The 14,234-nt window shown below is 34.7% G+C and overlaps 1 protein-coding gene across 2 annotated transcripts in view; it reads right to left on the bottom strand.

Moving 5' to 3' along the window:
• BRINP3 (BMP/retinoic acid inducible neural specific 3) overlaps window positions 1–14,234 on the bottom strand; it is a 440,693-nt gene that overhangs the window by 414,103 nt on the left and 12,356 nt on the right. The window contains exon 2 of one of the 2 annotated variants that reach the window (XM_007101505.1): window positions 7,076–7,361. In XM_007101505.1, coding sequence (XP_007101567.1) covers window positions 7,076–7,311 — 236 coding nt within the window. In that variant the 5' untranslated portion in view covers window positions 7,312–7,361. Of the gene's footprint in view, window positions 1–7,075; window positions 7,362–14,234 lie in introns of those variants that run through there. The other variant, XM_024130693.1, reaches the window with a different exon arrangement.

Below are 14,234 nucleotides of genomic sequence, written 5' to 3'. Positions count from 1 at the left end.
AAAATCATATGTTACAGTTATATTTTTTCCAATTGCTTTTAGAAGATCTAGTATAATATTCATTAGGTAGTATTATATGGATTTTAAGATAACTGATCATCTTTTTACATTTTATGGCCTTTTTTCCAGGTGTAATTTTGTTTTAGGTAACTTTGTTATAAGTAGCATATTTAAGTAAATGTTTTAATCCAATTACAATAGTTATTTTCAGAGCTTGAAATATTTACATTTGTTACATTAATTATACTTTTCTGCAGTCACCTTGTTTTAAGTTGTTTATCAGTTTTATTTAATCTTTAAATTTTTGTATGTTTGTTTTCATATGTATCAGGGAAATTTAAGATATAATGCTGCTTTTTATATCTATCCGTTTTTATCCTTAAGGTTTGCAATAACATTTAAACTTATTTTTTCGAGTTCCTATTTTCAGAATTTAAATTAAATATAAATTTTAACTCTCCACTTAAATGTTTCAAAGATTGTACTCCATCTTTAACATGGCCCTTCTTCTAGATATTTATATCGTCTGAGCTTATAAACCCAAATGATTTAAACTTAATCACTATCTTTCATGTTAAATACTTTCTCTTCCAAGAATTGTACTTTAACATTTCCATGCAACTTCATAACCGTATTTGCAGTTTTTACACTTAACTCTGTGTGTCATGGTTTTTAATGTGGATTTTATTCCTGTTGCTAAATTTATTTGCAGTATTACCTTACCCTACACAATTCCTTTTTATTTTCAAAGTATTCTTTCCTTACCATCTCTTCTGTATTGTAGATGTCATAGTTTCTTACAAGCTATTGATAAGACCAAGCATGCATGTGTGTATATGCTTGTGTATGTGTGTATTGGCGGGGAGGGAGCATAAAGTGGTGATCTCTTCCACCAAATCTTTATGATAAATCTTTACTTCTTTTGTTCTGCCATTTTTTACTTGTTCCTTTCTTTCTTCAGTGAGGATAACCTCCCTACATTGTGACCGACACACAGTTATGCACTGCAAGCCCAAAGGTGCTATTACAGTATTATATTTTATTTATATCATGTGGAATAGAGAAATCTGTCAATACCAAGATCTGCTAAGAGACAGAGTGTGTGTGTCATTTTTTCTCACTCACTCTTTTGTTTGCTGGAAAGTGCACTGAAGTTTAGAGGTTTGGGCTTAATTGTCAATGTGTGGCTGTCTTCTTCTAAAGCAGGATTTACAGGGACATTAATTTCTCTGACAGTCTAAACAAAAAAAGTGCATGAGAAACTCTATTTACTGCATTCTGGGCTCTTTCCTTTCCTTTCCTGTTCCAAATTTACTTCTGAGAGTCCTTGTCACTGATACATAATCATCAATGTCAGTAATCACTTATTTCCTCCAAGAGTGGCCAGATTTTGCAAATAAAATATATGGCAACCAGTTAAATTAGAATTTAAATTTTTTTAATTCTAATTTATTAGAATGTAATTTTTATTTTTTAGTATAAGTATGTCCCAAATATTGCATAGGACATATTTATCTGGCAAAATCTCTACCTACCACGCTATTCTTGGGAACTGCCATCACCAAATGTAGTGGAAAAGAAAGATGATTATTTATACTTTGGTTACATCACAAAGCAGGGTTCTGCAGTAGAGAGAGGGCTGAATAGTTTCTATTAGATGACAACTCTGGGTTTCTGAGTAGGTAGCTGATGGTAATGATGTAGTTCCCACCTGTATTTAAGGTAAGTGTCACCTTTGTCAAGACTATTAGGCTTGCTCTATCTTAAGCATTAAAATATGTTTGCTAATCATTGATTCTTGTAACCACTGAAATGCCTCTCATATTCTGGCAGAAAGTTGAATACCAACCATAGTGATTGTGTTGTTGTGAGTTTTCAGTCCCCCTTACCCCCATGGATTCATACTATTTTAGTAGGAAATTTGAAGTGATTTTGTAAGGAATTGCTATTTAGAAGACATTTTAAACCAGAATCCCCTTCTTTTTTTATTTAAAAAACTGTATACATTCTTTTTTTTAATCTTCTCTGTAGTTTTATTTCCATGTTCTTTTTTTTTCTTCCAGTTTTATTCAGATACAATTCATATACAGCACTGTACGTTTAAAAAAAATTGTAGGGCTTCCCTGGTGGTGCAGTGGTTGAGAATCTGCCTGCCGATGCAGGAGACACGGGTTCGTGCCCCGGTCCGGAAAGATCCCACATGCCGCAGAGCGGCGTCCGGAGCCTGTGCTCTGCAACGGGAGAGGCCACACAGAGAGAGGCCCGCGTACCACAAAAAAAAAAAAAAAAAATTGTATACATTCTTAAATAAAGCTCTTCATAAATGATATAATTACCATTTCACATTATTTATATCATTAATAAATACCTGCCCAATTTATATTCCTGATGAAAAATACTTGTATCAATTATATGCAGTACACAGAAAACCTCCCCAAAACTTAGAGGCTTAGAGCAAGATTTTGTGTCTGTTTATTAATGATTCTGTGAATGAATGAGCAGTACTGGCTGGGCTCAGCTGTTTGGTTCTTCCAGTATGCCTAGGGTCACTAATGTGGTTTCTATTTTCTACCAGTTCAGCTGGGTTGACTATCATAATATGGCCTCGCTTGTCCGGTGATTGTTTCTGTCTGGAGGCTATCAGGTCCAAAGGACATCAACTGGCCTGGTTCCTCTCTGCTCCATGTGGCCTCTCCTGCTCTACTGGTCCAGACTGAACTTCACAGGGTGGTTTCAGATCAGATTCAGGGCAAACCCAGTGCACAAGCAGTTTTATAAGCTTCTGCTTGCATCATATTTGCTGATGTCACATTGACAAGGGAAGGCCAAGCCCAAAGCCAGTAATGGAGGGAATACACAAGGTTGTTGAGATAGAGAGGTCTGATTCACCAGGTGCCTTGACTGTAACAATCTAACACAGTTTTATTAGATCTCTGTCAACAACAAAGGATGTAGATTAGATCAAGGATATATTTACTAAGCAAAACTGACTAATTAATATATGTGAACACAGAAAGAAACACGATATAGATTTGAAACACCAATAGATTTGTTTTTCCATATCAGAAGATTTAATTCCAAAGATGTAGTCAGTTATCTATGGGGGCTTCCTCTTGGAGATAACTGCTATCTTGATTTTTATTATAGTCATTTCCTTGCTTTTTTTTTTTTAAGCTTTTACCAACCATCTTTAGTTATGCGTATCTAAACAGTGTAAATTAGTTGTATCTGTTTTGCGAACCTCATATAATAGAATCATACTATGTGCAAAGTTTTCCTGTTGTGCTTCTTTCACTTTACATTCTGCTTGGGAGATTTATCCAGGATACTGCTGGTGGCTACACTCCTGTTAATGTTAACATACCTGAACTGATCAGGTTTTTTTTGGTTGTTTAATACCTTGTATTCTAAGAAATCCTTACATATCTGAAAGTGTTTTCCTCTGTTTTCTTCTAGAAACTTAATATTTTTGCCTTTCTTATTTAGATCCTTATTCCATATAAAGCACATTTGTGAATATGGTATTGGAAAGAGACCTCACTTCTGTTTTTCTCATATGGCTACCCAAATTCCAGAACCATTTACTCAAAAGCTCCCGCCTCGTCCCCACACACTATTTCATTAAACCCCTGTCATGAAGTGTCCATACACTTATTTTTTTCTAGGTTGACTTATCCTTTCAAAGTCTTTCTTTAAATAAAATTTTTCTCAGGGAACATTACCAGGAAGACCCATGAGGCATCGTGTTTATTTCAATTTTTTCCTATTCTCACTCAAATTTTACTTTGAAAAATTGCTCTGAAGAAGTAAGCTAAGTGGTAGTAATATGACATATTAATATTAATAAATAATTAATATAATAATTTATTAATATTAATATTATTTTTTAAAGTAAGAAAAGCATCATCATTTCCCCCATAATTCACTTGCACATGTGGTTAGGCAAAGAATGGTAGAAATTAGGCCAAAAAAAAAAAAAAGACTTTTATTTTCTAGCAACGTATCTGAAGATTTACATATGTGAAATGTCTCTTTTATGGAAATAAAAATCACCACCCATCTGACCTTAGAATTCATATCTGTGGTTTAAGATAATGGTGTCTGGATTACTAAAAGGGTGTCCCTCATCCAGAACTCCATAACTTATTAAAAGAATGAGGATTTCCACGGCCTGGAAAAAATTATGCATTTGCTGGTAGGCATACTGCCTGAGGGTGTTTCGAGAACATAATAACTGTAGTCACAAGGCTCCAGCTTATTAAGGGGCCAAGTGTGCTCCTATTCTATGCTTCAAATGGGGCACAATTTCTCTAGGCCTAGCCCACTTTCTAAGAGTGAGAACACTTACTTAAAATGCCTACCCTAAGTTCCATTATCAATCTTTAGCTAAAAGATAGCAGAAGATCCAACTTTTAATATTTAACCAAATAACAATTTAAGTGTTAGCCAGCTCATTCTACGCCTTCAATTCAACAATCTGCTCATAAAATAATCACCTCTTATGTCATAATGTAGCTTCAGAATAAAACCTAAAAATACTTTATAATACACTTCAATTTAAAACATAAGCTTTGACAGTTAACAAAAATGCAGCCTATCAAGAAAAAGTGGTAATTTTTTTCCTTAAGCCCTGACTATGATTCTAGTAATGTTCAGTTGTTATGATCTTGCTGTTCTGTATTTGAAGTGAAAAGGAAAATATGTTACTGAAGAAGAAGATAAAATGAAAACAGACAACTGAAAGAAATTTGACCTAATTATTTTAACAGGCTTAATATGTTTTACATTTGTAACTAAAGAATTTCAGAAATTATGTCAATGCAATACCTAGCATAAAGAAGCTTATGACAGTAATAATAAGCACTAGCAGAATTTGGCTGATCACTTTTCAAAATTATGTGGTCTTTTAAAATGATAAATCTAGTGCTTAATAAGGAAAAATACTAATTTTTCATCTATATGTCTTAGAGATTCACCAATTATATAACTAGAGTAAACATTTGTGAAACATAAAGTCTCTAATAATTATTTTTAAGACAAATATTAAAAACAAAAGTAAAAACAAAATAAAGCCAAAAACCAGGAAGCTATTCTAATCCTTGGATTTGGGATGTTCTAATATCTCAAAAATAAGGTCAGCTTCACCAGGGAGAACTCAGATCCATTATATCAAATGGATAAGTGGATAGCATTCTCTGAAATTTGGAGAAATACTAGTGGGACAGATGAAATAGCTCACAGTGCCAAGGCAAAAGAGTCCTCATGAGTATATTATACTGCCCATTTTATAGCAACCATCAGTGATCATAGCATCATTAGCCAATGTTTCAAAGGTTATATAAGTTGTAGTCTGGTCCAGGCAGGAGGACAGGGACATCTTATTCCATTGTTTATAAATAAGCAATTTCCATCCACATTTACTCAAGCCACAAAGGTAAAGACACAGGAAGGATTAGGAGTAGAGGGTTACTGAAGGTGTTTAAGAAGAGTCCCATGAAAACTACAGTGAATGCATGAGCCTTGCAAACAAATCCCAAGGCATTATGTTTCATTACCTTCCACTGTGGTGATCCAAAAAATGTCTCTTTCATTCAGCTTAGAACCTCTAAACACATGTCAAGCCATGTTTGCAACTCATAGCTGATCAACCGATAAGCCGAACCACAACAATCACACACAAGACAACATCTCAGACCTCCCAACAGAGATGCCCATAGATCATGGAGACATTCTCTGGCATCAGTCTGTCTGACAGACTGTTAAAAATCCTCTTGAAGAATGCTGAAATAGAAGACATTCTCACAGTCTGAAATTCAAGTAGCTTCACTCAATTTGTGAAAGAAAGCTGGCTAAACTCACAAACACATGTAAAACTGAATACAGCTGGACTCATAATATATTGACTGTTTCCTGCTGCATGTCAGAAAGAAATCTTTAGTATTTGTCATTTCATTTAAAAAAGTAGAATATCTTTTTTGTAGACTTGTGACCAGGCTCTGACCACCTGGACTAAAGGATTTCTTATTTAAGCACACACACACACACACACACACACACACACACACACACACACACAGAGCAATAATTGTGTGATGCTTTACGGAACGTGTTCAGTACCCCTCAGTGTCTTCTGTAAATATGCATGGCTGATAGGATTTATACACTTCTCACAATGCTGTATAAACACTGCATACAGACCAGAAGCACAGTGCCCTCTGGTGCACATATAAAACAAAATATTTATATAACAGGATCTACATAGATACAGGCACAAATACAAAACTAAGTTTTGCTTCTGCATACATCTAAACCAATCACTGGAAATTGTACATTTCTATCATGAAGAAACAAACCAAAATGATAACCTTCATAAAACATTCTTTATGGCATAGATCAAGACAATCTAATCCATTCAGGCAACCACTTGTATACCCCTCTATTTAATGGATTCACTAGGCTTGGGTGGAGTATGACTCCTTTTCTGTAACTTATTTAGATTCAAACAGAATAACCATAGAAGTTAAAGGCCATATATCTCAGCCTCCTCCTTTTTCGTGGCCTTTGTTACCGCATCCTATTTATCTGCATTTTCTTTGTATCCCCTGGCCATCTCCTCCAGCTTCTGAATGTGCAATTACCTTGTAGGTAAAAAAGGATGAGGTGACTCAACTTCTCAGTGACTAGAAGATACCATTTCCGCTTAAGCTAAAAAAAGGTAACAAACCCTGATACAAGGTAGAAAGGAAAGGCCATTCAAGAAATTTCCTTTTAAAATTTTGAGTATTTAAAATGATAAACTCAGCCTCAGAGTTAACTGAAACTTACTTTACGGCAGTTTAGCAGTCAAGAATTTGGGAGTTCTGCACTTGTGGTCACCATTATCCACTTTTTCCATAAGAAGTTACATCTACAAGAAATACTTTTAAATAACCAGAAAACATTACCATGGTGAACGGTCAATAATAACCCTTCTGATAATAACCCTTTCCCACCCGAAACTTTCACTTAGAGCAACTTAGTTATCCACCACCTTCAAGGAAGATATCTCTGTAATTGCTTTCCCTTTGCTTCATACCTGTATATCTTGTATCTTGTGCTAAATCCCTGCCGGCTTCTGTCCACAAAATCTGTGTATTCCTGTGAACGATGGAAGGGTCCCTTATCAGAGAGGAGCCAGTCGAAGGGGCTTGTGGCATGCTGATCCGAAACAGCAGCAACTGCTAAAACCCAGCAATGAAGACTCAGTGCTATCCACTCCCATAGAGCCATCAGAGAGAACAATTCAGCACCAGCTCTGCTCCGCCATATCATGCTTCCACTGGGGACTTAGAGCCTTCATTCTCTTAGCTTTCCCTCAACACCTAGACAAAACACACAGGCAATTAGTTAGCCCCTGGAAGATTCTTTTCTAGCAATTAAGGTACTGAAGTGGCAAATCCTTTTTTAAAAATCTAATATCAGTGTTTTAAATCAGATAATAGCAAAAGTGATTAATAAGTAAACTGAAAAATTTCTTTTTTTCAGAGCTGTATATCTTTCATACTTTGGTTCTTTTTGTATTTATTGGAAAATAAGTCACTGAGTTACAGCAAGCCTTGTCAGGACAGCATCATACAGTGGATCATTAAACCCACTGAGCAACAACTATCAGAAGTTTCGACGCATAATTATTTTTTCAGCTTAAATGTTTTATAACACTGGACACTTTCAAAAGAAATATTGAATATGTTTACTTAATAAATTGTGTTATAAATTTTAATACATGTATTTTATTATTTACTTTACTTATTAGAAAAAGACTTAAATGGATTAAAATATAGATAAACTGAGATGGAATGAACCTGTGGGTCTAAGAATACATAAACAAGTAAATAAATAAGTGTGTATGTGGGGGTGTGTATCTATGCCTCTATCATTTATCTGTTTCTAGCAATATATGTGGATGGGTGGATGTGGGGGTGGGTGGGAGTGGAGGTATGCATTTTTGCTCAGTTATTTTTTCCATTATTCTATTAGGGACAAACTTCCTTGATTATTTAAACAGAATCATAATTAAATTATTTCTAGGACATTTAAAAGATTTAAATGGACATCTGTGTCTTATTCATAAGATAAATAGGCATACCTACAAAATTCATATACATAACAAACTAAAACAATATAGATTATACATAAACTATGAAAACACATACATTAATTTTATAGGCATTCAAAACCAAAGTAACAAAGAGGTGTCATCCCAATGTGGTATAGTATAAATGACCTTACACAAAGCAACTGATGCAGTTTATATGCTATGCAAAATATTCTACAAATATCTGAATTTCAATTTTACTTTCCATCTCACCAAACTTTTTCAAAATTATTATTTATAACACGTAGAACCATGCATTATATAAATTCTGACTAGCAAGAAAGTTTGGTTGTGAGCATTTTGGGTCAGCAAAATCTCTTTCGGAAGCCATCAAAATGCACAGTATTAAGTAAAATATTTTAACTACTGACAGTTGCCATATGTCTCTGGTGTTTGGTTATGGCCATTGATAATTTTAATTTGCTGTTAGTTGTAACCCTGTAATTCACAATTTAATCCTGAACTATTTCAATATGAGAGGTATACAGCAATTTTGCCACTAAAAACTATCTCAAAACAGTGATACACTATGGCTGACCTAGGTCATTAGATTCAGTCTTACCCTCTACACAATTAAAAGGTTCAATACCCACATATGATCTGATTTGCCCCAATCATATGAGTTGTTTATGTGGTGATTTTTAAATGTGATTAAAATATGCCCTTGTCTGTAAGCAACATAGGACATCTTACAAGTGAAGATGTTTTAACAATGATTTATCATAGGAAAGGACAATATCATATAATAAAAATACTTCTTTGGAGTAGGAGTTAAAAGATCCTGTATCCCCATCAATTATTTGTATAAATATAGCATTGTCAAATGATTCAGATCATGACTTCCAGTTCTGATGAAGAAAATAGATTTTTTTACATATTGTTTTCCTTATGTGGAAGCAATACCATTTACCTTAAAAACAGTGTATTTCACTTTCATTCATAAACTAAGAACTATTATTATGTGTGATGGTATGGTATAATCCCCCAATGGTTAATAAATATTTCTTATCTTTGTGAAACACACATTTTTATTCTGCTAATCAAATATTTTCAAGCTAGCAATTTAATCATTGTTACCAAAAACTTATACTTACATAAAGCACGTAGAAAAGCACCTATAGCATGTAAGGGCATTAGGAGTGTTTCAAAGCATATTTCATACTTATAGGAAATCATGTAATTATATACCATCAAATTAAACCCTACTCTTTGTGGTGAAGTACATGACTTTGTTAAGAAACAGCATGTTGTGAAAGTAGGATATGATTGAGCTAGGTGACATTGAAGGTCCTATTTTAAAATTCTGTAATTTTTCAATATATAATTACCCAGAACAACTGCTTTTATTATTTTCTTTACCAAATATGTTGAAGATGTTTCATGGTCCTCATATTCCCTAATATTAACATATAAGAAAATGGAAAGATTTTCCTAAATTGTGTACAGGGGAACTACCTAAAAATGTTAGTGTTAGGTTTTAATTATTTCTGTTTCTTCAACTTCTGATATGGATACATGTTCCCACTTATGTTCAGAAATGAGTTTTTCTGAAAGAACAGTTTATTAGCACATGGGAATAACAATCCTGTTCAAGTTTAAATTAATTTGGGGGAACTACTGAAATCAGTATATTATAAGGTCTTTTTAAAGGGATGTACAATAAACCAAACTATGAAACCCAACAGTTCTACCGAAGCCTTCTTTGAGAAATAACTTTGAAGAGTTACAAAACAGGAAGAAACGTAGTGTTAAAATACATTAACATATTTATGTATTTAGGCTTCCAAAGATCCTTAGGAGAAGTGGCCATTAGGCTCAATATTCAGGAACAACAGGACTTCATTAGCCTAGTTTGTCACAAAAGCAGGTAAATGCACATTTGAATCACCTTTGTATATGAGTACTAATTTTAAAATTATTACTGAATGGCCTTTATAATATGATAACTTTATGATATAGATTACCAATGACAAAAGTAATGAGGAGAATTCCTTTGAGGACATTTGGAGGTCACTACTGAAGTAAACAGCTAAACTTAGAAGTATTGCTAGGAAAAGAAATCATGAGGTACAATGAAAGAAAGTGAAAATGATTAAGTAAGTGAATTCAACAATTCCACTCCCTGGAGTGCAGGGATAATGCACAATGATCTTGAATTTACTATTCCTGGATAAGTGCCTAAGCGAACAACTAAGGAAATAACAATGTAAATGCACGATATTTTCCAGAACATGTAAGGGTGTATTTTATGAAGAATAAAAGAGATTGAAAATCAAAAAACAACAAAACATTAAAAACAAAACAAAAACTCGAGTTCATGTTAAAAAGTGGTATTGATCAAGTTTTTCTTTTCATAAACTAAAAGGAAGTAAAAATAGTGAACTATCTTACTGTTTAAAAATACATATTTAGTACATGGCCTACTCATAACAAATTTTTTCTCATAAAATAAAATTTAGTGAGAACATCATCAACTCATACAACATTATTACTTGCAAATACCCAATGGCCTTGAGAATCTGTACAGAAGAAAACACATCAAGATGTTACATATATAGTAATATACACTAAAACATAAAATACATCATAAATACACATAATATTATAATACATATATATTCTAGTATATAATTATTCTTCCTCACTAGTTCTCTGTAATCCTATTCCAGGCTGGTAGTGCACTACTTTTACCTAAAATACTGACATACCATGTGTATTTGAAATTCATAAACTACTGAAATTTATAAAATAAAATACGTCCTGTCATACTGAAACTGAATTTCTAGTATACCTGAAACTATAAAGGTAAACAGAAGACTATGAATCACTGATATAGACTTACTATCCTTTAGAATTGTGTGTAACATCATTGAGGCTCATCATTTAGACCACATTATTTCATTATCCAATATCTAGTTGGTATTTCAATGCTAATGATTCCTATTCGTTAAATAATTAACATTGCATGCTGTATGATTTCTTCTTTTATGTCTGCATTTGGACTGATTTTTATTGCTAACATGTCTAAAGTATTTTCTTAGGGAATAAAATCCACTTGGGACCTTGCAAATGCAAAGAAGTTTCAAAAATAATTGTGTCAAATATATTTCTTTTTATTATTTTGAAAAATGTAAAACCCACAGAAGAGCTAAGAGACTAGTACAGTACACACATATATCCTTCAACTAGATTCACCAATTGTTTATATGTTACCACATATTCTAGTCAGTATCTCTCTTTCTCTCTCTCTCAATCCCTTAGAACAAAATCTAAGGAAAATTGACTGATTTGCCAAGGTCATATACCCATTCTCTAAATTTCTCGATTTGAGCAACTACTGCATTTCCCTATAAAATAGCTTCTTAACATTCATAATCACTAATATTAAAATTTGTAAATATAAAACTTTGAATCTTCAAAATAAAGTCTCCAATTCCCAAAGTGATTGTAGTCATTTAAAAGCCACATTCTTCCAAATAATTAAATGTAATATATTATTCTATTAAGTATAAATAGTAGAATCATTTTATTATTGTAAAATAAGTATATTTGTATAAAATGGTCCCAAATTCTATTCAAATAGATAACATATTATATTATCATATATTACATAATATATGGTAATTATTTTATTATATATTGAAATAAATGCTAGCTCTGAAGTAAATAACTGTTAAATATAACATTGTATAAGTAAATGAATGATAGAAAAGTTAAAATATATTTTAACTGTAAATTTTTAATAGTTTTTCCACAGTTATTCATTGTTTATATTCCTATTTAATATAGAAAACAAGCATAAAAGAGTAAATGTTATTGATCATTTACAATGTGCAAAATACTCTGATATGTTTTGAGATGGAGGTAAACCACAGGTATCACTAAAAATACCACTTCTGTCCTCAGAAATTTAGAATTAACTGAGGAAGGCCGTGTGTAAGGTGGGACACACTGCCTATGGTCCCCTCTGTCAAAAACCGATACCTCTGTCAACTGGAAATCAACATTCTTCCATTTGTTTCTTTTTCTGGTCCCTTACCTTAAAAATTATACTTCCATTCACTCAGATCTTTAAGCCCAAATCCTACTTTCCTCTGCCTTCCAAGTCCCAAGTTCTAGGCGTTCTTCCTCCTGTTGTGAGGGAACCACTGACCGAAACCGCCAGCCTCCGCCAGGCACACTGATAACCGCTGGCCTGAGCTGTGTTGCAACAGGAGGTCCCAACGCGCCGATGAAAACTAACTGGGAGAATTCAGGAGGGGCTGAAAGCAGGGAGGACACGCCAGCCCATAGGCTATCTGATAAAACTAACCTGGAAGAACTCTCTGGAGTGGCTAAAAGGAGGGAGGAGACGATGTGCCCTTCCAAGCTCCCAGGATCCTTTGCGCTGGAATCCCTCTGAGAGATGCGCGCGCCACCCAGAAGGACCCTGAGTCAGAATGATTGGCCAGAGACAACCCGGAAACTAACCCCACCACCATAAAACCCGAGAGCGACGTGGCAGAGCAGTCTTCCTGGGTCACCTACCCTCATGCTGTCTGCCAGGACGCCCCTTCCCAATCAAGTGTCTTGCTTTGTCAGCATGTGTGCCTCCTCAGAGAATTCATTTCCGAGTGTTAGACAAGAGCCCACTCTTGGGCCCTGGAAGGGGTCCCCCCCTTCATGTAACACTATGAATCAAATCTATCACTTTCTTCCATACCCACTTTACTTGACTGGGTCATTCTGTGCCCCCAACACTCTCACGGTTGCCTCTTCACTGAATTAGTACAATAGCTTCATAATTGGTCATCCTATCACCCCTGTGACTCTCTCCAATCTGTTCTTTTAACTGCAAAAGTTATCTTACTAAAAAAGATAGGAGCTTCCCTGGTGGCGCGGTGGTTGGGAGTCCGCCTGCCGATGCAGGGGAGAGGGGCTTGTGCCCCGGTCCGGGAGGATCCCACGTGCCGCGGAGCGGCTGGGCCCGTGAGCCATGGCCGCTGAGCCTGCGCGTCCGGAGCCTGTGCTCCGCAACGGGAGAGGCCACAACAGTGAGAGGCCCGCGTACCAGAAAAAAAAGAAACAAAAACAAAAAAGATAAATGTGAACGTACAACAGTTTTACCCCACTTATATAATTATGCTTTTGACCTCTGGGTAACATCCAAACTCTAAGAAAATTTATAAAATTTTCTTCCCTTGCGTAACTCTTCATCCATATCCCCCGCCGCGTGTATGCCAGCACCGTTATCAACTAAACATCAACCCTGTTTCAGTCATAGTTGTATTCCACAAATTTACCTCACTTTCTCCCTGTCCTCAGCATCTTTCCTTATGCAGTTTACTGCACCTGAACCATGATTTCTACTTGAATCCCTTCACCTGCCCAACAATACCCTATCTTTGAACTTCAGCCTAGGTTGTGACTTCCTCCACAAAGCCTCTGTGACCCTTTCAGCTAGACTGGTCATAGTTTATGAAGCCATTACTTCCTCTATTATAGCATATTTACACTGCATATTTATCTGTATATTTTATCTATTTGCCTGCATATCTCCCCTGCCTCCAAATAAACTTTGTTTTAGGAGGACAATAATCATTCCTATTTTAATGACAGCTGAGTACAGTTAGCAAAGTGCCTGAAATAAAGTTGCTTAATAAGTATTGTCTGAGTGAATGAATAAATGATGATTGATTAAGTACTAAATTGAGGTGTCATTAATGTGATATGGATGGCAAGATTAAGAAAACTTCTTCAATGTGGAAATAAAAAAGAACGTTTTACGAAGGAGTTTGCGTCTGAGCTATGCTTCGGGATGGCAAAGGCTTTGATAGCTGAGAAATGGAGTTCTGAGGTCATGGTTTCTGTGTCCAAATCATAAACATAAATGACATGTTCAAGTAGTATCAAAGCAAAGCATTCTTAACCTTCAAAAATTGTTAAGAACAAGAATATGAAAGCATCGTTATTAATTACTGTACTAGCTTTAGGTAAAAATATAAGGTATTATCATGATCTCACACACAATTGTGGAAAACTAGGAATCTTTTCATTTATGTTCCATTATTCATGGTTTCAAAAGATAGACAAAATGAATGAGAGTTCACAGAGAAAGTCA

Source organism: Physeter macrocephalus, chromosome 4 (assembly GCF_002837175.3).
Source record: "Physeter macrocephalus isolate SW-GA chromosome 4, ASM283717v5, whole genome shotgun sequence".
NCBI classification, from domain to species: Eukaryota; Metazoa; Chordata; class Mammalia; order Artiodactyla; family Physeteridae; genus Physeter; species Physeter macrocephalus.
This window is presented reverse-complemented; position numbering and strand designations above follow the sequence as displayed.